Source organism: Typopeltis vanoorti, chromosome 22 (genome assembly GCF_054136105.1).
Source record: "Typopeltis vanoorti isolate ZY-2024b chromosome 22, IOZ_Tvanoo_1.0, whole genome shotgun sequence".
In the NCBI taxonomy this organism is placed as follows: domain Eukaryota; kingdom Metazoa; phylum Arthropoda; class Arachnida; order Uropygi; family Thelyphonidae; genus Typopeltis; species Typopeltis vanoorti.
Window position 1 is genome coordinate 18,838,230 of NC_143570.1, and position 26,705 is coordinate 18,864,934.

The 26,705-nt window shown below is 35.6% G+C and overlaps 1 protein-coding gene across 1 annotated transcript in view; it reads left to right on the forward strand.

Annotated features, from left to right (window-relative positions):
- The window catches only part of Polr3B (RNA polymerase III subunit RpIII128), a 494,506-nt gene that overhangs the window by 417,533 nt on the left and 50,268 nt on the right, over positions 1 to 26,705 (forward strand). The window contains exon 26 of the mRNA XM_090412337.1: positions 23,410 to 23,607. Coding sequence (XP_090268463.1) covers positions 23,410 to 23,607 — 198 coding nt within the window. The remainder of the gene's footprint in view (positions 1 to 23,409; positions 23,608 to 26,705) is intronic.

Below are 26,705 nucleotides of genomic sequence, written 5' to 3' on the forward strand. Positions count from 1 at the left end.
GAATTCTTTAATGGATTCATCACAATCAGAATCTTCGGCAGAACTTTCCCCGCCATTTGGTTCGACGCCATCTGTTAATTGTAGCAGTTCCTGCTCATTTAAATCTGTTTCTCCATCAATTAATTCACTAATTTCGTTTTCAACCATATCGCAAAAGCCCTCTCCACCTAAAATGTGTGCAACGTTTATTATACGACGTAGCTCGGCATCCACTGGAGGTACAAAATTTTGTTCCATTTCGGCTTCAGGCCATTTTTTTTTCCAGCAAGCATTCAGCGTAGAGGATTGCAATTCCTTAATGGACAGAGAAATAATTTTTATCCAATTCATTATTGAAAACTCTTTCCACGCTTGAGGCAGTGTCATGTTTGGATTAGATTCCATTTTTTCCAAAATTAATTGAAATGTTCGGCGAATATAATATGACTTATATGTTGATATTATTCCTTGGTCGAGTGGTTGAATAAGTGAAGTAGTATTAGGTGGCAAAAAGGTCATTTTAATATTTGGATGGCTTAAATTTGTTGGGTGGCATGGTGCGTTATCGAAAATTAGTAGAATTTTGAAGTCCATATTCTTTTTCTTTGTGTAACTTTCTACATCGGGTACAAAACACTTGAAAAACCAATTTTCAAACATGCTAGCTATAATCCATGCCTTTTTGTTGGCCCGCCAATAAACAGGTAGGATGGACTTGTCGAGCCCTTTCATCGCATGAGGATTTGCAGATTGGTTAATAAACATTGGTTTTGTCGTGTAATCACCTGATGCATTCCTACAAAACAGTAGAGTAATTCTATCTTTGGAAACTTTGAATCCAGGAGCTGATCTTTCATTTTTCGAAATATAGGTACGTTTTGACATTTTTTTTCCAATATAACCCAGATTCATCCGCATTGAACACCTGGTCTGCACTGAATTTTAAAAGTTCTGCTGAGTATTTCCGTGCAGCTTCAACATCTGTTGATGCTGATTCTCCCTGGATTTTAAGATTATACAGAGAAAACCGCTTTTTAAAGTTTTCGAACCAACCCTTACTGGCAGAAAATCCATGCTGAGAGATTTCTTCTGAAGACTCTTAATCAAGTTCTTTTAAATGTTTATAAACTTTGAGAGCTTTTTGCTTAATAAGGTGTCCATCCAAAGGAATTTTCTTTTGAGTGCAATCTTCTATCCAAATCATTAGAGATTTCTCCATTTTTTTCTATTAGAATATCTTGAACATGAGCAATGCACTTTGCACTTACCATTGACCCAGCAATAACACTTTCTTTGATTTTGTGTTCATTTTGTTTAATTGTTCGAATTGTTAATTCGTTTAAATTCAGAGTCCTTGCAACAACTCCTGGTTTTTCTCCAATTTTCAACCGATCCAAGATTTTAATTTTTTCTTCGAGAGAAATGAATTTCCTTGCAGTTTTAGTGGCCATTACAATAAAAATAAACTTTTACATTAAAAAAAAAGCATTACGTATGTATGTAACTCACCAGAAAATAAACTGCTCTGCTTGAGAATAACACAATTATGATTTTAAATGCATTTTCCTGACTGAAAACGAAGACAATTTTCAACAATAAACACTTTATACAGTAAACCCTAGATGGCGAACCTATGACACTCGTGCCAGAGGTGGCACATCTGAGAATTTCGCTGGCACATCAACGATTTACAGGTAATATCCTTTTATACGTTTATAAATTATTTAAGTTTTTTTTTAATTGTTATGTACAAGCTGAATTTTGTTTTACACAAGACAGCAGCTATAAAGACGTGCATATGATTGGTGCAGTATTAACAAAAGATCGCACGACCCAAAGACAAAAGCAACCGACAAGTGTTGAGTTGAAATGCTAATTCTCTTCAATCGAATTCCATAACATCTGTTTTAACACATTCACAACAGGGTGTCATTTATCGTTCTGATGGAACTTTTCATTACTGACTGGCTCAACTCACACAAACGTTTCAACCCTTGGTTGAATTTTATGGCTTCTTGTTTGCGTTTGAGGTGGCAGGAGAACTCACACATTCATTATATGACGTGTTTCAATTCTTGGTAGTCTTTTATTTTACATCGAGAATTTCAAATGCAATAAAAAAAAACACTTATTTCATAATTGAAAAATTGGACAATAGTTTTTAGTTAGATACTGTGTTTCGGTGTAACATATGGTTTTGCTTGAGTCTATACAGCATAGTTTCTGTGAGAGGGGACATGTGATTTATTAGTTAGCGCCATTTTTATTCCATCTATCTCTAATTACACTATTTTTTGAGAATGACACAGACTGCAAAAGCCCTCTGTACAGTACCTTATTCAGTGATACAATAAAACTAAATTCGATACTTATAACTACTTGCGCGATACGGGCAGACACAAATTTAACGAAGATAAAATTTGATTTTTAAGTCCTGTGGTGAAAAATACGAAAAAAAAAAATAAAGGGTTACTAGAAATTGTAGACCACGTTGAACAAGGGATACTACAATTTGTAGACCACGTTGTATCGAATCCGCGTTGTATAAGTACTGTGTTATATGAGGGTTACCTGTATTTAAGTATTTTATGACCAAATATGTATAATTTAAACTAAGAATATATCAAACTCTCATAAAACTGTGAAAGGTACAGACACATATTCACATTCCATATATGTCAGACATTAATGTATATGGGGGGGGGACTTTTTTTTTTTTTAAGGGGGCAAGAAGGAATATGTAGAACATTGAAGAAAGTATTTGCATCCCCAAAACTGGGGTATACAATCATTTTCAGCATTGTTTCACTTCTAGAATTATGTTACAGCTTTCATTAATTATTGTTTAAAAAAAATGTGGGTTTATGTAACTTCTTCTAGTGGAATCTAGTCTTTCAGACTATATAATACAAGCTAAATTTGTTATTATATATTTCGTTTCTGGTTCACATAATGTTCATTGGTAATTAAGGTTTTTACTGATGTTCAGCTCATTTGACTAAAATATGAATATCATGAAGAGAAATAGATATAACCATGTACAACATAATGTATTTAGCCTACCTTTGAAAATTATCTTCTTGTTATCTTTTATTGAGTGGGTGGAAGATAATATCTTGAAGAACTTTTTCAAGAATTTTCTACACATGGCTTCTTTCCCATAAGGTTAGTAACTCAATGAATCACTTCAGTATCTTGCTGAATTTATATTCTTTAATAATTTTGACAATTATTACTAATGAATTTGATGTGGCCACAAATTCACGGTACAAAAACCTGTGACCACAATTTATGTGGTCACAGGCTGAAATGGTGAGGAAACTGGCTATGAACATATTATCCTGTATGTCTTTTATGGCAAACTGTAGAAATGGAAGGTATATGATGATTTGCACATCTAATGTTAATTGTAAATCAGGATGAAGGCTATTGATTAAGATGAGAATTTATTTAGCTCATTATGTGAAAAAGGTCAAATTACCAAAGATATTATCAGTACATAACAGGATCACGCATTTTGATCAAACTTCATTTAGTATAGAAGTAGTTCTTCTATTCTATTCTAATAAATAGGGATATTATTACTATATTGACAGTTTGAAGAGAGAGGATTGAAAACCAGGCCCAGTGTGATTGTGGCTTAGTATGTAGATACATTCCTGGAACACATGCATAAACAAAGATTCATACAGATAGACCAATTATTCCCATAGAAATATTCAAATTCAGGTAGATTGTGTTCAGTGAACAAACAAGTAGTTACCAAAGGAACAGTTTTTCAGCTTATGTAGATAAATCAATAGTATTTTTTTTTTTTTAACATAAACAAGATATGTCATAAATATTCTATTATAAAACAAAACACATCCCAACTCAGTATCACCAGAATTCAAGATCAGTGTTATCAACCTAAGAAGCTTGAATAGCAAAGAAATGGAGCTAGCTGAGGAATTGGATAAGTACCAGATCAATATAATAGGGATGAATGAAACAAAAAAGACACAAACTGGTGAGATCTTTCTTAGCAATAAATACAAAATTTTGTATTCAGGCAATGACAATCAAGGAAAAGTAGGAGTAGCTATAGTATTCCACACTAAATACGAGGCTAATCATCTTGAATGGCAGGCAATTTCTAGGTAGAGTGATGTGGGTAAATATCAGAATGGGGACTGGACAATGAGACTTATTTGTCCCTATGGTTACACAGAAAGTTCTACTAAAGTAGAAGTGTAAGAATTTTTTGAGGCTTTACAGAAAGCAGCTGACACAATAAAAAAGGAAAAGTTGGTCCCTGTTTGGGAACTATATACCAGAGTAGAAAATGATTGTCAGTGATACAAAAATATTTTGGGAAAATTTTGAGAAAAGTAGAAAGCTAATAATAATGCCAAATACCTGTTGGATTTCTGCTCAGAACATTGACAGGTTATTACTAACACAATGTTCCAACATAAAAATGTGCAAAAATTAACATGGAGAGAAGAGACAAGGAATAAAAAAAAGTCTCATTGACTATGTTATTGTTGATAGGAATGTTTTCTCATTGGTGCAGGACACCAGTGTACAGAGGATTTGAAATTGGAAGTGATCACTATTTAGTCTTGAGCAGGATAAAATTAAATTTCATGTTGAAAAGAAGAACATGTAAGAAAGTTTTAAAGCAAATAAAAGTGGAGCAGCTCTCAGATGTGAACTGTAGACTAAAATACACAAATATTATTAAAGAAAAAATAAAAGCGTTTGAGAACAGGAACCAAACCTTGGAGATTCAGTGGCAAGCCCTGAAGAAAACATTGATTGATTCAGCCAGAGAGGCATGTGGTGAGGTTGCCTGCAATGGTAGAAAAATTAAAACTCTATAGTGGACACAGGAAGTTAAAGAGGAAAGAGTGTTGTAAAAGGAAATTAGAGATGATAAAGGTGACATGAAAACTGGAGAAGAAGATATCCTTGATGTATGAAGTAATTACTTCAAAAAAATTGCTAAATGAAATAATCAATGGCAGCACAGTGGTAAAAAAAACACTGACCAGGCATGCAATCAGGAATACATATCCATACTTGAAATAGAAAAAGCCATCAAAAGCCTGAAATGTCGAAAGGCAGCTGGAGTAGACTATATTTGATTAGAAATGCTCAAGTATGGAGATATAAACATCTTTCAGAAGGCCTGGACAGAAGGATGAATTCCAGATGATTGGAGTAGAGCTCCCATATATAAAATGGGAAATAAAACTGAATATGAGAATTACAGAAGTATTTCTCTACTGAGTGTTCCTGGTAAGATATATGCAAGTATACTTGAGAAACTGTTGCAAAGAATTGTAGAAGAAAAGCTTGGTGAAGAACAAGCTGGATTCTGGCCAAATAGAGGCTGTCAGGATCAAATTTTCAATTTATGACAAACAGTTGAGAAATCATGAGAATATAACAAAGATCTATATTTAAGTTTTGTTGATCTGGAAAAGCATATGACAAGGTGCCAAGGGAGAAGCTATTCAAAATGCTATAGTTGTATGGTGTCAGTGGAGCATATTTGAGTTGTAGGTCAGTAGTTAGAATTGAAAAAAATTCTGAAGGAAGTACAGGAAGATGGTTAATGTTAAATCTGGTGTCAGACAAGAATGTGCATTATCCCCTCTGTTATTCATTATTTATATGGATCACATTATGAAGGAAAGTGCTATTAACCTGATATCAAAATTGGAGATGTTAATCTCAGCTCTTTGCTTTTTGCAGAAGATGTTATACTGCTAAATAAAACCACTACAAGTCTGTAAGATTCCCTGACTAAATTGAATAACTGTTGTAATAGATTTGGTTTCTGAAGGCCAGCAAATAACAAGACAAAGACAATGAAAATAGGCAGAAGCATATAAAATATCAACTGCATTTTGAATGGAGAACCTATAGAACAAGTAAACCTTTCATCTTCTTAGGCAAGATTTTTAGTGACGATAGTAAATTCGATATGGAAATAGACAACAGAATCAACAAAGCTGGTATGATAGGAAGTCAACTGAATAAGAGAGAAAAAAATTAGTCAAAACACTAAAGTAGCTTGTATACATGGCAGTGTTCAAACCAATTTTAACTTATGGATCTGAGAGCTGAGTTAGAAGTAAAACACTTGACCAAAGACTAGAGAACCGCAAATATGATAGTCCTGAGAGAGATTAGGGGCGTGAATAGATGGCATCAATGGCAATATCATATTAAAAACGAGGATATTAGGAAAGAACTCGATATTGTTAGCATCCAGAATGTGTTAGCAGAGCTAGAGCCAAAGGAAGACCAAGATATAGGTGGATTGATACAGTAAAAAGTGCCTTAGAAGATAGAAATATAAGATCTTACAATGTTGGGAGTCTTGACAGGTAACAGATTGATTTGGAAGAAAATTGTAGATAGGAAGTTAGTAATGATGTAAATTTTTCATGTATCCTGTACACCCCTTGAGGGTACATATCAGGAATTCGATGATGATAAAATAACAACAAAAAATCACTAATTATTTTGGGTAATTATTTATCATATGATATAGTAAATGTTAGAAAAAAAAAATCTGTCGTGATCTCTTGAGTTAGCAGTCAGTTTTGTAAGCATAATTTTATTATTATATTACTTTTTTTACTGACTGATATAGTATAACAATGTCATCATCATCATCATCATAAAATTCCTGCCATGTACCCTCAAGGGGTGCAGGATATGACAGTACTACATGAAAAAATTACATCATTACTAACTTCCTATCTACAATTTTCCTCCAAATCAGTCTGTTACTTGTCAAGACTCCAACATTATCAGATCTTATATTTCTATCGTCTAAGGCACTTTGTACCGTATCAATCCACCTATATCTTGGTCTTCCTCTGGGTCGTTTTCCTGCCAACCTGGCAGAGAACACTTGTTTTGCTAATCTTTCCTCTCCCATTCTATTTAAGTGACCATACCATCTGAGATTAGCTCTGCTAACGCATTCCTGGATGCTGACAATGTCAAGTTCTTTCCTAATATCCTCAGTTTTAATATGATATTGCCACTGATGCCATCTGTTCACGCCTCTAATCTTTCTCAGGACTCTAATATCTGCGGTCTCTAGTCTTTGGTCAAGTGTTTTACTTCTGACCCAGCTCTCAGATCCATAAGTTACAATTGGTTTGAACACAGTCTTGTATACAGCTAATTTAGTGTTCCGACTAATTTCTTTCTTATTCCATATGAATTTATTCAATTGACTTCTCACGATACCAGCTTTGCTGATTCTGTTGTCTATTTCTATATTTAGTTTACCATCTTCAGTAAAAATTGTGCCTAAGTAGCTGAAATGTTTTACTTGTTCCACAGGCTCTCCATTCACAACACAGTTGACATTTTCAATGATTCTGCCTATTTTCATTGTCTTTGTCTTTTTATTGCTGACCTTCATACCATATCTATTACAACAGCTATTCAATTTAGTCAGAGAATCTTGCAGACTTGTAGCAGATTTATTTAGAAGTATAACATCATCCGCATAAAGCAAAGAGCTGACATTAACATCTCCAATTTTGATATCAGGTTTAATACCACATTCCTTCATAATGTGATCCATATAGATAATGAATAACAGAGGGGATAATGTACATCCTTGTCTCACACCAGATTTAACATTAAACCATCTTCCTGTACTTCCTTCAATTCTAACTGCTGACTCACAACTCAAATAAAGACTAAGTATTGCTTGATATAATGGGAGGTGGCTAAAGGTGTAGAATTTTCAATTAAGACAGGGTACATGTGGAATTATCGGGCTGGAAAGTATGACAAGCTTAGGAGTTTGATTGGTTCAGTGCCATGGCATGTAAAACTGCAAGGACTAGAAGTTGATAGTGCATGGGAGGTAGTTAAGAAGTGCTTGCATGAAGCAATGGCTGACTGTATACCTAGAGTCCGAATAATAAATCAAGTAGGGGTTAAATGGATGAATAACACCATTAAGCTTGAGTTGCAAAAAAAGAAACAACTATGGAGGGAATTTAAGGAGAAGGGTGACCGGCAGGCACATGAATGGTATAAAGCACAGGCCAGAAGGGTGACGAGTGTGGTAAGAAAAGCAAAAAAGGATTACGAAAGAACATTGGCCATGCAGGCTAAAGAGAATCCTAAACAGTTTTTTAGATATGTAGCAAGTAAAAGGAAAAATGTACATGGCAGATTGATTTTAAAGAATGCCGATGGTAGGGAGGTAACTGAATCAGTTGAGGTAGTTGAGTTACTGAGTGAGCACTTTGCAAAAGTATATCATCTAGGTGGTGACATTGCAGAAACGAATAAACCAGTAGATTATACGGGAATTGTGGTTAATGAAGTGGAGGTGAGTAGTCTATTGCATAACCTCAATGTCAATACATCTGTGGGATTGGATGGTATACCAGCTCGTGTTGTATGAGAAGCAGCTAAAGAATTGTCAGTACCCTTGACCATTTTGTTTAATTTGAGTCTCGTGTCTGGGTTAGTCCCGAGCGGGTGGAAAGAGGGGAAAATAGTTCCACTGCATAAAGGTGGTTCCAAGACTGCTGTAGTAAATTACCGACCGATTAGCATATCAGGAATTGTCAAGGTCTTAGAGAAAATAGTCAAGAGGAAAATACAAGATTGGATAGAAGAAAATGGGATACTGTATCGGGGACAGCATGGTTTTGTGAAGGGTAGGTCATGCCTCAGTAACTTGCTCACGTATTATAACACAGTGACGGCTGAACTGGATAAGGGTAATGGGTTTACGGTGATTCTACTGGACCTTGCCAAGGCCTTTGACAGGATTCCACATGGAATTCTAATCAGTAAATTGCAGCATATGGGAATGGACATAGGGTTGGTGAGATGGATAGGAGGGTGGTTGACGGAGAGATATCAGAGAGTGGTTTACTCGGGAGTAGAGTCCACAAGACGGCCTGTGACTAGTGGTGTGCCACAAGGATCTGTTCTTGGACCACTGCTGTTCAATTTGTTCATAAATGATATAGGAAATGATCTGAGAGGAACAGTTCATTTGTTTGCGGATGATGCGAAGTTGGGTAGGGCAATAGTGAATGCAGATGACGTCAAAATTTTGCAGGATGATTTGGATAGATTGGAGGTCTGGGCTAAGGAGAATGGATGTCAGTTTAATGTGGCAAAATGTAAGGTTATGCATTTTGGGGTGAAAAGATTGGCGGCAGTTTACTGCATTGGTGAAACCATGCTCCAGGAAATTGATGAGGCACGAGATTTAGGAGTGTTGGTAGATAAGGAATTGAAATTTAGGGGACACATTGCAAAAGTGACCAAAACAGCTCATCAAATCACTTGGTTGCTGAAGAATACGATGACAAGCAGAGACAAGCAGGTTATTGTTCCTCTGTATCGAGCCTTGATAAGACCCCATCTAGACTACTGTGCTCAGATTTGGTCACCTAGGTTTCTTCTTGATGGGGAGGAGGTGGAGAGGATCCAGAGGCGAGTGACCAAGATGATAGCAGGTCTGTGGAATGAACCGTATGAGAACAGGTTGAGGATTTGTGGGTTGCAAAAATTGGTTGATAGGCGGAGGAGGGGAGACATGATTGAGACATTCAAATTACTGAAGGGTTTCTATAAAATTAATTCAGAAGATATTTTTGAGAACAGGGTTGGTTTTGGGAGGACTAGGGGACATCCATGGAAACTGGGCAAAAGTGTGGTTAGTAAAGGTGTTAGAGCTGGGTTCTTTACTTTTAGAGTAGTGAATGAGTGGAATGCGCTCCCTGAGTCTGTGGTGGATGCTGTGACAGTGAATGAGTTTAAGGCGAGGTATGATAGATACTGTATGAATGTCAAATAGTTGTGATGAATATGATTTGGGGCCTCCCTCGATGAGTCCAATGACTCCCTGGAGTTGCCTGTAATAATAGTAATAATAATAGTAATAATGCCCCATTGACACCATATAACTGCAGCATATTGAATAGCTTCTCTCTTGGCACCTTGTCATATGCCTTTTAAAAATCGACAAAACTTAAATACAGGTCTTTGTTATATTCCCATGCTTTCTCGACTATTTGTCGTAAAGTGAAGATCTGATCCTGACAGCCTCTATTTGGCCTGAATCCAGCTTGTTCTTCACCAAGCTTTTCTTCCACAATTCTTCTCAACCGTTTCTCAAGTATACTTGCATAGATCTTGCCAGGAACACTCAGTAGGGAAATACCTCTGTAATTCTCACATTCAGTTTTATTTCCCTTTTTATATATGGGTACTATGAGAGCTCTACTCCAATCATCGGGAATTCGTCCCTCTGTCCAGGCTTTCTGAACTATGCAGTGCAGCCACTGTAAGACTCTTATACCACCATACTTCAGCATTTCTGGTCGAATATCATCTACTCCTGCTGCCTTTCCACATTTCAAGCCTTTGATGGCTTTTTCTACTTCAAGTATGGATATGTATTCCTGACTGCATGCCTGGTCAGTGTTTTTTATCACCGTGCTGTCATCACTGCTTGTTTCATTTAGCAGTTTTTCAAAGTAATTACTCCATACTTCAAGGATATCTTTTTCTCCTGTTTTCATTTCACCTTTATCATCTCTAATTCCTTTTACAGCACTCTTTCCTCCATTCCTAAGCTTCTTCAACAACCTCCAGAATATTTTGCCACCTTCTTGATATTTATTTTCTATATTCTTGCCAAAGTCCTCCCATGACTTTTTTTTAGCTAGTTTTACACACTGTTTAGCTTTCTTACATTTGTCTCTGTATTCTGTAAGAATACAGAGACAAATGTAAGAAAATGTAAAAAAAGCTGACTTATTTGCCAGGAACTTTTCATATGCTTTCTTCTTTTCCTTCACTGCCTCTTTAACTTCCTGTGTCCACCAGGGAGTTCTGATTTTTTTATCTTTGCACACAACCTCACCACATGCCTCTCTGGCAGAATCAATCTATGTTTCCTTCAGAGTTTGCCACTGAATCTCCAAGGTTTGATTCCTGTTCTCAAACTCTTTCATTTTCTTTTCAATAATATTTCTGTATTTTAGTCTACAGTTTACATCTGAGAGCTGCTCAACTTTTATTCGCTTTAAAACTTTCTTACATGTTATTCTTTTCAATATGAAATTCAATTTTATCCTGCTCAAGACTAAATAGTGATCACTTCCAATTTGAAATCCTCTGTACACTCTGGTGTCCTGCACCAGGGAGAAAACATCACTATCAACAATAACATAGTCAATGAGACTTTTCTTATTCCTAGCCTCTTCTCTCCATGTGAATTTGTGCACATTTTTATGTTGGAACATGGTGTTAGTAATAACCAGTCCATGTCCTGAGCAGAAATCCAACAGATATTTGCCATTATTATTAGCTTTGCTCTTTTCTCCAAATTTTCCCAAAATATTTTTGTATGTCTCACAATCATTTCCTACTCTACTATTTAGATCCCCAACAAGGACCAACTTTTCCTTTTTCATTGTGTCAGTTGCTTTTTCTAAAGCCTCAAAAAATTCCTCCACTTCTACCTTAGTAGAACCTTCTGTGGGACCATAGGCACAAATAAGTCTCATTGTCCAGTTCCCCATTCTCATATTTGCCCACATTACTCTACTTGAGTCTGACTGCCATTCAAGAAGATTAGCCTCGTATTTTGTGTTGAATACTATGGCTATTCCTTCTTTTCCTTGATTGTTATTGCCTGAATATAACATTTTGTATTTATTGCTCAGAAAGATCTCACCAGTTTTGGTCTTTTTTGTTTCAGTCACCCCTATTATGTCGATCTGGTACTTATCTAATTCCTCAGCTAGCTCCATTTCTTTGCCATTCAGGCTTCTTACGTTGATAGTACCGATCTTTAACTCTGGTGATGTTGAGTTGGGGTTTGTTTTCAGATTTGTTCCAGTAGCTGACTTTTCGCTGTTCGCCCTGGTTCCCTGGCGAAAACAACGGGGGCCTTGTTTAACCGGGCGACGCCCCAGCCGGCATGAAAACATGAACCTACTATAAAGCAATATTTGCCTTTTATTTATCAATACTTATTCCACTTTAAATTTAATAGTGCCACAATTCCTTTTTCGGAATATACTATTAATTTTCCTCTGACTGTCACATAAAAAAACTCAAATTCCTCCAAATCTAAATATCTGCCAGCTTGTGTTCTAATTTCCTTCCGAATGCTAATTTTGTTTTTCTCTCCATTACTACGATACCGAACACTTTCTGTCAGCTGTCAATCACACATCAAACTTCTCGGCGAGCATGCGCACTCCATGAAAGTCGCAAGCGAGAAACTAAATACAATGGCTGACACGTAGATTATGTTAGGGACTAGAGAATGTCTTCATAAAACACAACTTAATATTTTAAACTATAATAAAATTTCTGTAAGTAATACAAATATTTAAATCCGGTAAGTACATAAATTTTTGAAATGCTTTACATATCACTTTGACAAAACAATTTCAGTAACGGGCACGTCGCAAGTGCCAACAATGTGTGTTATGAAACTAAAACTAATAGACATTCTAACATAAACAATACATAAAAATATTCAGAATATTAAATTATGATTATTTTTACAGTAGGGATTAAGTGGATGAGTAGCAACATAACACTATAGTTGCAAAAAAAGAAAGCATTGTGTAAGGAATATAAAAAAAAAGGTGATCAGCATCACAAAGGCAAGAAGGACAACTAACATGGTAAGGAAGGCTAAATGAGATTATGAAAAAAAAAAATAAGCTAAGCAAGTCGGAATAAATCTAAAAGAGTTTTTGCTATGTAGGAAGTAAGAGAAAGAATAATTATGGAAGCTTAATCAGTTCTGATAGTAGGAATGTGACAGAAGCAGAAGTTGACAAATAACTTGCAATGGATTTAACGTATGTGTATATTTTTAATACTATAAAATTTTTACCCTACTATTAAGAGCATCTTCAGCATAATTTTCAAATTAAACAACAAACACAGAAACCAGTATATCCAACAAGGACACCTGCAAACTGCATATACATGATGTAGAATGTAATGGTTTAATTATTAAGGTTCCAGTTAAAATAACTTTAACAAGATTTAATAATAAATAAAAATATAATTAAATTTAAGTTAATTCTGGAATTTGTGAAGAACTATTTCTTATAAGAGGACAATTTAAGTCCATCATTTCTCTTCAGATTTGGGCCATGTAGCAGTGTCTCACGACTCTCTTTGTATAAACATTCCAAGAGATTATTATTTTTATAGAGAACCTTAATTTTCTTCTATACTCTTTTTCAGAACTATACCCTTTTTCAGGTTATCTTGGAAGTAGCAGAATAAGCTACATTTCCGGCTTTTCTTCCCATTCGTACTATAGGCTTACGCTGCATAAAATAGTTCCTTAAATTTTTTACGTTATCACATCGTATGTGGTACTTTGTGTACAATTATTTTACTACTACTTTATTTGCAGATGCTAGAATTATGTGTTTCATATCATTATATTGTTACAGGAAACTTATTTTTGGAATCTCCACCATGTTTAGTAATATCGGCGGCTGTCAGAGACCAAGTGATAGATAATTGCAAAAGAAATATAATGCTGCATAAAATAGTTCCTTAAATTTTTTACGTTATCACATCGTATGTGGTACTTTGTGTACAATTATTTTACTACTACTTTATTTGCAGATGCTAGAATTATGTGTTTCATATCATTATATTGTTACAGGAAACCTATTTTTGGAATCTCCACCATGTTTAGTAATATCGGCGGCTGTCAGAGACCAAGTGATAGATAATTGCATTTTCCAGTTCCCTGTAACAATTTAATGGTATGAAACATATAATTCTAGCATCAGTAAGTAAGGAAGTAGTAAAATAATTATATACAAATTACCACACAATGTGATAATGTAAAAAATTTAAGAAACTATGTTATGCAGCATAAGCCTATAGTGTGAATGGTAAGAAAAGCCGGAAATGTAGCTTATTCTGTTACTTCCAAGATAATCTGAAAAAGAATATAGGTGTCTGGTGGTAATTGCTTGCTCCACAAGTCCTCATTGCTCTGACTCATGGAACTTAACATTGTCTAAATGTTCATCATGCATGGCTGCAGATCTGTCTGTTTGGCCAAAATGTGATAATCTACACGGCAAGAAATATAATGCACTCAAAGGTAGGCTAAATGCAGAAACCCCAGAATTAACTTAAATTTAATTTTATTTTTCTTTATTATTAAATCTTGTTAACGTTATATTTCCTAGAACCTTAATATAATTAGACAGTGATGCGCTACATCATGAAAGTTCATTTCATACAAGTCATTGTTGAATAAATCCGTGCGGTTAGCCTAGCCTATTGGCTTTGCAACCATATGCCTGGGAAAGGAGTGTCCTAAGTTTGATTTCCGTCGACGACATGAGGAGCATCTCTCTTTCTCAGCCATAGTCAAGTTAGCTGGTCTTGGGCATGTACAGCAGGGTTTTTTCCCCAGTTTATGTGGGATTTTTCATCTCCCAAGCAGGCAAACCTGACCCATGAACACACACACACACAGGCTACAGTCATAGGATATAGTACTTCATCCTTCATTAGGAGGGCTCAACCAGTCCTAAGGGAGTGGTCATGAGACGGGGAGAACCCCACATGAATAAAAAAAATTGTTGAATATACTGGATTTTGTTGTTTATCTCGAAATTCATACTAAAGATGCCCTTGATACTGGGCAAAGATTTTATACTATTAAAAATATGTACATAAGTTAAATCTTTTTTATGTTATTTATTAATTATCATATCTTACATTCCTATATGTCAAGAAATAGTTGAGTGGCTAACTGATCACTTTGTAAGGGTCTGTCATCCAGATGGATATATTGCAGTTACTAATCTGGTAGAGGCCGATGTGAGAATTGAGGTTGATGAACTAGAGATACTCAACATATTGGAAAATATCTATTTGAATACAGCAGTCAGATGGGACAGTATATCAGCTTGTGTGCTACAAGAATGTGCAAGAGAACTGGCAGCACCTCTGATGAAGCTATTTAAAGCTCAGCTCTGTGAGGGTTCTAAGGAAGTGGAAAGAGTGGAAATATAGTTCCATAAAGGAACTATATTTCCACTCCAAAACAGAAATAGCAAATTACAGAACCATTTAGTATCTCTGAAATGGTGGTTAAAGTATTGGAAAAGTAGGTTAATGGTAAAATTCAGGAATGGGTGGATAGGAATAAAATATACTAGAAGAGGCAGGATGGCGTTGTAAAAGGTAGGTCCTACCTTAGGAATTTATTCACATTTTCTGATCAAGTGACCATGGAATTGGATAAAGCAAATGTCTATACCACGATACTGCTGAACTTTGTAAAGGGTATTTGATGTAATTCCACATTGAAAACTATAAGTTGGAGCAAATAGTTATGGATATGAGGTTGATAACATGGTGATGGAGGGCTGACAAACAGACATCAGAGAGTGGTGTATGAAGTGTAATCAAGGTGAATGAGGGTGACCAGTGAAGTGCCTCAATGCTCTGCACTAGTGCCATGACTCTTTAATTTATATATGAATATATAAGAGGAAAATATAAGGGCACAGGTGATATTTAGTTGTTTACCAATGATGCAAAAGTTGGGAGGGCAATAGTTGATAAAGTTGTTGTAGATATCCTGCATGATGATTTAAATAAATTGGCATTGTGGGTAAAGGATAATGATTGTAAATATAATGTCAAAATGCAAGGTAATGCACTTAGGAATGAAAATGTTACATATTTTGTATCACGTTGATGGTACTGTATTGCAGGAAATTGATGAGGCTAGGGTCTTGTGGATAATTGTGGACAGAGTTGAAGTTCAGTGGGCATATTGGAAAAGTAGGTAAAATAGCTCGAAGGATTACTTGGATGTTGAAATTTGTTAGCGTGTTGTAACTAACATGCTAATAAATAACTAACTTTATTTGCTAGCTAACTAACTTAACTAGCTTTAACTAACAGATAAAAACAGGGAAGTTATTATCCCCTCTTTATAAGGCTATTGTTCAGCCACATCTTGACTACCATGCACAGATTTGGTCACCAGGGTTTCTTGGGGATCAGGAGGTGGTAGAAAAAATGTAGAGATGAGTGGCCAAGCTGGTGACAGGTCTGTAGAATACTCCCAAGGAGTGTAGATTGAAGCTATATGGGTTGCAGAGTTTTTACTCCTTTCCTTGTACAGACTACTTACTTTAGACTCAGATACCTGCTCCAACAGGATAACTGAAATAATTCTTACTGCAATTAGACCGTAATCCAACATTCCATCAAAGCTCGGCACTGTTTTTCAGCCAGGGTATGAAGGTAGTCCAAGAAGTGATTTCAGCATATCACATATTTTTATTGTCATAAAAAGTCAAAGCAAGAATACTGTTGCTATTAGTGAAAAAAAAGATGACTCATAAACCTATTACATTTCAGTGATGGTGGTCTATCAAACGGTCAGCTCAGCCTCCAGCTAACCTTACCTCTCAATATTGATGTAACAGTTTTTAAAAACAAGAATAAAAGTTCTTAGCGAAGTGAAAAGTACTACACTGTTAGTACTACATTATTATCTATAAACATAATCTTATTATCAAAATGAAAAAAAAAATTTTTTTTTTCATATCTGTGGAAATTATTCTTAAGTTTTTGTTTGCATAACTGATGTAAGGAAATGTTTTATTTAAGTCAGTTATACACATTATTCTATGTGGCTGCTTAAAAATGCTATTAAACCATTTACATGCATCTACAAGTGCAAATAAAATGCAAAGATTTGCTGTAACATGGTGATCTGAAACCTAACATGAGGTTGCATCTAAAGTCTGTAAAAACAACCATAATATGTTATTATTATGAAATTTTGCAAAATACACTTAAATATTGTTTTATGTAATCTCACTCAAAAAGAGGTTGAGGACCTATAGTATGCTAGTGCTTTAGCACATAGACCAGGAAGAGGAAAAGGATATCCTGTTCTTGGCAACCTATTCTTCCACATAATGTCAGCAGCAAAGAAGAGATATGAGAGTCAGGTAAATATAGTATGTTTTTTTTTTGGTTGGTTTCTATGTTGAAGAACACATTATCTTTAGTTATAGAAGATTCCATGTTAGTTGGCTTCTGATATATGAAATCAAAGCATATATTAAACACAATTCTCTAAACTAAAGGATATAAGTGCAAAAGTTAGGATTGTTTGCTTGGTAAGGAAACTTTGGGTGGCAAGTATGGTCTTGTAGAGTTGCAATGATAAGGACCTTTTGTGGACATTGCCATTTAGGATAGGTATGTCAGGGAAAGTGATAGTAAATGATGATACAATTAAATAGAATAAGTCCAGCACAAAGAGAAATAACTAAACAGCAGATTTAATCATTTCAGTATTTCATCTGACACAAAATTCTATCATGAATGTAAACTATTACCTACGCCTAAATATTCAATAGTTAGTGATAGTCTTGGACCAGTTATCTCTCATTGGCTACTGGTGAAGATTGAACTGCCCACTCAATCTCCAATAGTTAGAAAGGGCTAAAATGGCCTCGCCTTCTTCCTATAAAGGAATAAAAAGCATTAGCTGATTTATATATATATCAGGAAAATGCATTTTCTCTGTTCTGAATATTTTTTTTTCTCCTTTTTTGTTTGAGAGATCTAATTTTTACATCTATATAGAATCCGTTTATATTGACTTCTGTTTGTCACACACACACACACACAGTATATACAGTAAGACTCCAAATAACATTACTCCATTCAATCTGTTTCATTATAGTGCTCTTTTGCAAACACTCAGTAAAATGGTAATAACATCATCATTATTTGAGTTTGATTATTCTCTTGAGACTAGAACGGCCTGTTCTAGTCTCAAGCCATCTCACTTGGCTGGTCTTTCCAGAAGTCTTGTGCCTCTGTTTGCTGTCATATTTGCCATGCAGTGCAAGCCATGGCCATTTGGAAAGGGGGATCCTGGTGGTCTTGCACTAATTTGCCCTCTGCTTTGGCAAGACTGGTGGTTCTGGATGGCCTGGACAGGATCATTTGGCTCATGGGCTAGCCTGCTAGGATCAAGTATGCTGCAGTAAATCTCCTTTCCCATTGTCTTGGGAGAGGGCCCAAGGCTTGCTGTGGTGCTCATATACCGTTTGGAGTAGCCCTCATGTTCCACTCCCAAGTGCAGTCATTGCTTACTGGAGAGTCAATGTATGGCCCATGGTGGGTGAGGAGCTCTGGCACTGAAGAAAAAAATCCCTCAAGCATGAATTCTCAGTTGTTTAAGGGCTGTATCAAATTTCTAACCAAGTAATGATACCATTAATACACCTTTCAATAACAGAAGAAAGAAACAAAAGATATATGTGATACCAATACAAAGGTACCAGTGTTTTTGATCATTCACGCAACAGGTGAATGGTCAGAAACAATAAGAAAACAGCCAATAGGGAAAATGTCATCCTTGTTTATTCAAAAGGGTTTAGAAGGACTGACATATTCTTCCAAAACGGTTAAGAAACTATGTTCTGATGATGGCCTTGTAGAAACGTCATGTCAACAACCAACATTCTGAAAAACTACTCATTGCGACATCAATGGTGATGTTGCAATGAGTAGTTTTTTTTTACATCACATCCATTGATGTATTGGATGTTTTTCCAGAGGAAGAGATAGACAAAGGTAAGTCCTTAACTTCCTGGAAATCATACAGTCTACAAAGCCTAAATAAACCTCATAAAACACTCAATTCTTGTAAAGGAGTGATATCGTTGGTGTTTGTGATGAAGAAATATGTTCAGAGCTGGATCAGTGGTGACAGGTATGAGGTGCATCTTGATCTGTAGGGATGGTCACCTGGTTCCAACCTGAAACATCATCCTTACTTTCGATACTTCTAAGCATCGAACATCTATAAAACCTCTGTATCTCAATTTTCTTATTAGACTGTACATCCCTGATCCACAAATGCTAGAAATACAGACATGCCCAAACTGCATGTCATTGGCTTTACTTTACTAAGAAAGCTAAATATGTAAACGGTCAGGAAGATCATCTACCATACTCCCGTGCACATGTCAGAACTGGAAAAATGAGAAAGAAATGCAAAAACTAAAAGCAGAACAAAACATGTATCAGGATGCAAAAAGAAAGTCAGCCATTACCACCACACCTACTCTGAGATCCTCTATGCTGAGAAGATAGCAGTTATGAATTTGTCAACAGCAACTCAAACTCATACATCTGTTCAACCATCTGATAATTTCACTATACCTGAACTTTATGATTGTGACTGCTTCTCTGGTGAGTACATCAATTGCATGTTTGGTTTCACTCTAGAAACAACTCCAAAAATGGTTCTATTCAATGTGAATCCACTTATGAAAACTGTTATGGCAAGATTATCACTTAAAGACAAATTATCAGACCCTCCCACAGGGAAAAAAAAATGGATACTTCAGTATTAACTGAAAGTAAAGTGAATTTACCCAGTGACCCTGACACATCCAGTGATGTATTGGATGTTTTTCCAGAGGAAGAGATAGACAAAGGTAAGTTCTTAACTTCCTGGAAATCATACAAGTCTACAAAGCCTAAATAATAGGAAATTTTTACAGTGGAACTGTTGTGGGTTTTGCCAGGATATCGATGATATCAAGCACCTGTTGCAGAAACACAAAAATTTCTGTTTCTGTCTACAGGAAACATATTTAAAAGCAAGTGAGGATCCTACCTTCAGGAATGTTACTTTGTACTCAAGGGCACAACTGGAGATGGTCCTGCTTATAGTGGAGTAACTGTTCTCGTGGGCACTCATATTCTTTCCATCATGTCCAACTTAGTACTGCTCTGGAAGCAGTAGCGATTCACATATCTGTAGAGATTCTTATCACAGTTTATTCAATATATTTACCACAAGGTTACGAATTAAATGAAACTGAACTTGATAATTTCATATTGAAACTGTTTCAGCCCATACTTCTAATGGCTGATTTTTATGGACATAACACTATGTGAAGTAGTGCAACACTACTTGAGTAGTGCCAACACAAATAGATGAGTTCATATCATTAAGCAAATGTTTGATAACCATACCTCCCTTATTAATAATGGAATAAATACCTTTTTTCCGTATGCTTATCCACTCTTATTCTGAAATTGATCTTACAATCTGCTCCTCTTCCATATTTTCACTACTCCCATGGGATGTCGAAGAAAACATATATGGCAGCAATCATTGTCCTGTTACTAGCCCTATGTTTTCACTCAGGAACCATGTCCTCCTACTCGAAAACCTGTGTGGAAATGGACCAAGCTGACTGGAATACATTTCCCATCTTGCAAAATTTAATACCGAAGCACTCAGCCTAACACCTTACAACTAAGCAGTGAAGTATGTAACATATTGTATTGTCCATACAGCAGTTCCAGAACAGTTCCAAAAACATCATCTCAATTTCCATCTATCCAAAGCCTTTGTAGAACTCAGAGTGACAAATAGCCAAAAAAGATCAAGATAGAGTATGGGGTATATTTCATAGATACCTTACCATAACAAGCTTAATAGCATTTAAACATGCTGAGGCCAAAGCATGTTATATGCGACATCAGAGTCAAAAACAATCCTGGATCCAATTTACATCATCAATTAATCAAACCACCAGTACAAAACTTGTATGGGATAATATATGGAAGATGAAAGGTAGAAACAGAACACTGTTTGTCTACCATGGAACATAATGGATGTATTATTCCTGATCCCAATAGAAAACTTTGAGAGAAAACTTTACCAGAATCTCAGCTTCATATCCTCCTGATTTTTTAATATTGAAAGAACAACAAGAGAAACAGTGACTAAGCTTTTGTACAAAGGGGATGGAGCCATATGATCAGCCATTTGTGAACTCAAAGGAACTCTTCTTCTGTCTCGCCCTAGCATGCCATGATGACACCCATTATGAGACGATAAAACACCTTCCATCATCTTCAATGGATCTCATCTCCTTCTCTTACTATACAACAGAATATTTACAGAGAAAGAGTGCCTGGAATCTTGACATAAGTCAATTGTCATTGCTGTCCAAAAACGAGCCATGGATCCAGCAGAAACCAACAATTATCATCCATCTGCTCTGACTAGCTGTCTTTGTAACATCTTGGAAAGAATGGTAAGCACGAGGCTTCTCTGGTGCTTAGTAATCAGCAGACTTCTTTTGAATACACAGTGTGGCTTTTGTAGACACCAACCAAATTTGGACCATTTGGTACATTTAGAAACATGTATAAGAGATGCTTTTCTGAAACAAGAACATGTGGTTTCAGTGTTCTTTAACATGAAAAAAAAAGCATTACACAGCCTGGGGATATGGCATATTAAAAGATCTGTTACATCTTGGTGTGAGGGGATATCTTTGTTTTTTTAAAAAACTTTCTACACGCCCGAGTCTTTTAAGTTAGAGTGGGAAGCACATTATCTTGGCCATATCAGTCAAGAAGGAGTTCCACGAGACTCTGTCTTAAGTGTGACCCTCCTCACTATTAAAGTGAACTTAATTACTGAGCAGCTTCCTCCCACAGCAGGCAATTGCCTTTATATCGATGACTTCACAATTACTGTCACTCCTGCAACATGAGGATACCGAAGGACAATTTCAACAAGCATTCGATAATGTTTCTTCATAAGCGCTTTGTCATGGGTTCAGGTTTTCTGCACAAAAAACTGTCTGTGTATACTTCTGCTGGAAACATGTTGTTCACCCCAATCCTGAATTAAGAATGGGACAAACTATTATCACAGTGGCATCCAAGGTCAAGTTCTTGAGACTCATGTTTGTCAGAAAGCTTACATTCTTTGCACACATTTGCCATGTTTGTGGAATGTGCAAAAAACATTGAATATTGAACAGAATCAGAAAAGTAAAGAAAAAAAAAGCATGATTGTAATTATAGTAGGCACTAACGACTTAACTAGTGATAAGTTCATTATAAGAGAAGACGTGAAAGGGTTGTTGGAAGAAGCGAGAGTGAAGATTGAGAAAGTGAAAATAGTAAGTATATTCTGCACCTTGATATGATCAAAATGAATTAAGGACTGTGGTGGCAAATGATTCGGTGCATAGGCTGTGAAGAAGGAATGGATGTGATTTTTTGGATGTGTGGAGTGAGTTTGAGTAAGATTGGATTTGAGTAAGAGGGACAGCCTACCTTGAATGCATTTGTCATCAGGAGTCCTGAAAAAGTATTAATTGATATAAGACCTAACACAGAGAGTCAGAAAATGAATTCTGATGAGAGGAATCAGGAGAATCTATGTGTCAGAGCAACAGTGAGAGTGAAGCATGGACTGCATGCTTCACTCTGTCAACCTACCTATCAGAGTGAAGCATGTCTGTAAACAATATAAAGAATAGCTTACATAGGTAGGTCTTTGTCTTTCTAGTGTCCTGTAATTAATCCTTCTATTCATCTGTATTTTTGGATTAAAAACTTGATTAATTATTCTAAGTACTCTACTGTACTTTGGAATTTTACTATTAATCTCAGTTTCTTCTTTGTAAGTCAGATAGCCAAGATAGTTGAAGCAGCTTACTTGCTCAAGTACTGTATTTCCAATACATATTTTATTACAAACTAGTTCCATTTCTTTAAAGGCTATCATTTTTGTTATTACAGTTAATATTTCCATATTAAATTTTTCAGCTATAAGATTTAGATGTACAGAATACTGGAATTCATCTTTATTATTGGCCAGGAGTACTTGTCATTTGTGTACAACAGTGTATCAAGATGGTTATCACTTCTTCATTGAATGATCACTTTGTAATGATAACACTAGATAATGATACATAATTCCTTGAATTCTGAAATATGTAGACATTAGATCTTCTGCAACCATGATCTCAAAATTTTCAGCAATAAAAGTAACCCATTCAAGAAACCATGTTCTTGAAAAAAAATTTGGGGAAAAAACTTTGTCTTTTGGTGGAGAAATTTAACATAACACATGTCCTTAAATCAATTAATAATAATGGAAAAGGCAAGAAATATCAGAAACAATTCCAGCTAGCAAAGACTGGTGTGATAGATTTAAACAATGTCTAATCCATATAGTATATGTATCACTGGATAAGCAGCAAGTTCAGATACATAGGCAGCTCAAGAAATTCCTGCAACTCTGAAAGTTGTCATCAAACAAGGCAGGAAGGGAACCTGCTACCTTTATCATGATTCCTCACATGAGATTTAAATCCAGGTTATTTCCAAGCAAAAGAGTATTAGTGACTTGTTCTTAATGAGCTGCAGAGAAAATTTTTAGCACATTTAATTCATGTGTTTGACTAGTTTAGAGAAGGTATCTTATAGATTTACATAGTTAAATCCCATTCTTTAAATTAAACTTAATTAAACTCTTTTCTCTGTTTATTGTAGTGAACATTTATCAGCTTATATCTACTCAGGTCCAATTTATTATCAAAAATTGAAACATATGGTATTGGATAAAGTTCATGCTAGAGCTAGAGGTCCCAGAGCAATACTCACAAGGCAGCCAACCGAAGGAAGATCCAGAGATGGTGGATTAAGACTTGGAGAAATGGAACGAGATTGTCTGATAGCACATGGGGCAAGGTAGGTAATAGTTAGTCTATGCCAGTGATATTCAAACTTGTTTCATGGAACTCTAGGGTTCCACAAAAATATTTTAATAAAATTATAATTTTTATTACATTTTTGAAAAATTTTTGTAATATATTTACATTTAGTTATTGAAAATATTTAAAAAAATCTTAATTTAAAAAAGAAACATATTAGGTGACTAGTGACTGATAACTAGTGGATAATGAATAGTCTATATCTTGGATTTCTGCTCAAGATTCATATTGACCTTTACTATAACACCACATTCCGACATAACAATGTGCAAAACGTCATGTACAGAGAAGGCGGCAAAATAAGAAAAGCCTCATTGACTGTGTCATTAGTTTTCATGCCCGGTGCAAGATGTGAGAGTGGACAGAGGATTTGAAATTGGAAGTGACCATTATTTAATGCTAAGTAGAATAAAAATGGATATTACATTGAAAAGAACAGTATGTATGTAAGAAAGTTTTAAAATGAATCCAAGTTGAGAATTTTTTACAGGTAAGCTTAGACTCCACGTTTTGGTTTTTGAAGAAAAAATGAGTCAATTTGGAAACAAGAACCAAAACTTGGAGTCTCGGTGGCACACTGAAGAAAACATTGATCGATTCAACCAGCAATGTAACTGGTGAAGTTCTCTGTAAGGATAGAAAAATAAGAACACCATGGTGGACACAAGATGTTAAAGAAGCAGTCCTGGACAAAAAGAAAGCATACCAAATGTTCCTAGCAAATTAGAGCAGATACCCTAAAAGAATACAGACAAAATGAGAGAGCTCAGCTATGTGTAACTAAACAAAAGTCATGAAAAAAACTTTCATAAGAATATCTAAAATAAATATCAGGAAGGTATCAAAATGCTTTGGAGGCTATTGAAAAAGCTTGGAAACGAAAAGGAAGAGTAAGTACTGTAAAATGAATTAAAGATGATAAAAGTGACATGAAAACTGAAAATAAGGTTATCCTAGTTGTCTGGAGTAATTACTTCAGAAAAGTGTTAAATGAAACAACCAGTGACAGAACAGTTGTAGAAAATTTGCAAGAAGAATTCAACAAGGAGTACATCTCAATACTTGGGGTAGAAAAAGCCATCAAAAACTTGAAATGTGGAAAGGCAATTGGAGTAATGATATTCAACCAGAAATGTTTAAGTATGGAGTTATAAAAGTTTTGCAGTAGCTACACTGCATAATTCAGATGGTCAGGTCAGAGGTCAAATTTTAGATGACTGGACTTCACATAGTTTCCATATAAAAAAGGAATAAATCTGAATGTGAAAATTACAGAGGAATTTCTCTGCTAAGTGTTCCAGATGATATTTATGCAAGCATACTTGAAAAGAGGTTCAGAAAGATCATGAAAGAGAAACTGAGAAGCGCAAGCAGAGTTCAGGCCAAATATAGGTTGTCAAGATCAAATTTTTACTTGATGACAATGATCTCTACTTAGCTTTTGTAGATGTGGAAAAGGCAAGTGCCCAGAGAAAAGCTTTTCAAACACTAAAATTATATGGGGTAAATGGAACATTATACAGAGCAAATTTTAAGTGGTAAATCAGCAGTTAGAACTGAAGGAAATACAGGAAGATGGCTTGATGTAAAATCAGAAGGAAGACAATGATGCCTATTAACTATCAACTCATGTTTAATGCCACCACTTTCTTTCATAATGCTATCCATCTACATGGATTACATTATGAAAGAAAGTGGTGGCATTAAACATATTAGCATCAGAGATATCAAACTTAGCTCTTTGTTTTATGTAAATGATGTTGACCTCCTAATTGTATCGAGTACAGGTCCTTAAGGTTCTTTAATTAAATTACATAACAGATGTAACAAATTTGGCATTAAAATCAGCAATAAAAAGACCAAAAGTCTGAAAATATGCAGGAACATGAAAAAACTTCAGCTGTATTCTCAACGGAGAACGTGTAGAACAAGTAAGTAATGAAGGTTCGCCATTGTTATCAAAGAACGGTAGCATAAAAGAAATGAGTCAATGTACTAGCTGTGAAATGTACGCTTTGCGGAGTGCGGTCGGAGTGTGGTTAGATGATAATAAAGGATTGAATGTGTGTAGAAAATGTAGGGAGAATGAGGAATTGAAGTGTATTTCGGATCGTGAGTGTGATATTTTTATCAACCTTCAGAATGAAGGAAATAGGGATATGACAAGAAACGGCAAGGTTGTACATGAAAATTGTGAGAGTGTGAATGATAGTATAAATGGTTTCTCAGAGAACAAAAAAGATGAGATAGATGCATTGAGTGAGATCGCGTTGTTGAATAGTGCGATAGAAAGAGCAAAACAGCAGTTAGAGTGCATGAACAAAAGTAGACTGAATGAACCAACCAATAATAAAAGGTATGACAGGAAAAATAGACGTATGAATGTGAACATGAACAAAATGAAGGATAGAGTGCTGTATGGAGACTCGTTAGTACGAGGTGTGTTAGTAGAGGATTTGACAAAATCGTACCAACGTGGTGCGACCATAAAGGACGTAACTGCGTCTATTAGAGAGCAATAGGAAAGGGTGAAAGAAATGATTGTTGTGGCAGGTACGAATGATTTGAAAGGAGATAAAATGGAAATGATAGAAGACCTGAATGAATTGTTTGAGGTAGCAAAAGAAAAGAGTGAGAGAGTTAGAATGATTAGTCTTTTGCCACGGTATGACAGTGAAATGTTTAAAAGGAGGGCTATAATTGCAAATGACTATGTGTGGGTTATGTATGACGAGTGGTGTGGAATTTGTGGATGTGTGGAGTGAGTTTGATGGGCGAAAGGATCTATATAAGATGGATGGCTTACATTTGAATGGTTACGGTGTAAGAAGACTTGAGAAAGTGTTGCTGAATGTAGTGGATGTGCAAATTCAGGGAAACTAGATTTGTTAGGGGGGGGGGGTAAAGATACAATCCTTATGGAGGCAGTTGAATGTAAGAATGAATATAATATGCCAGAGCAAATAAGGACAACAAATCTGAGTGGGATAGTTAATATAAGGCATCAAGGTAAGGTTGGGGCTAATGGGGGGTCTTAAATTCATGTACACTAATACTAGGAGTATTAGGAACAAG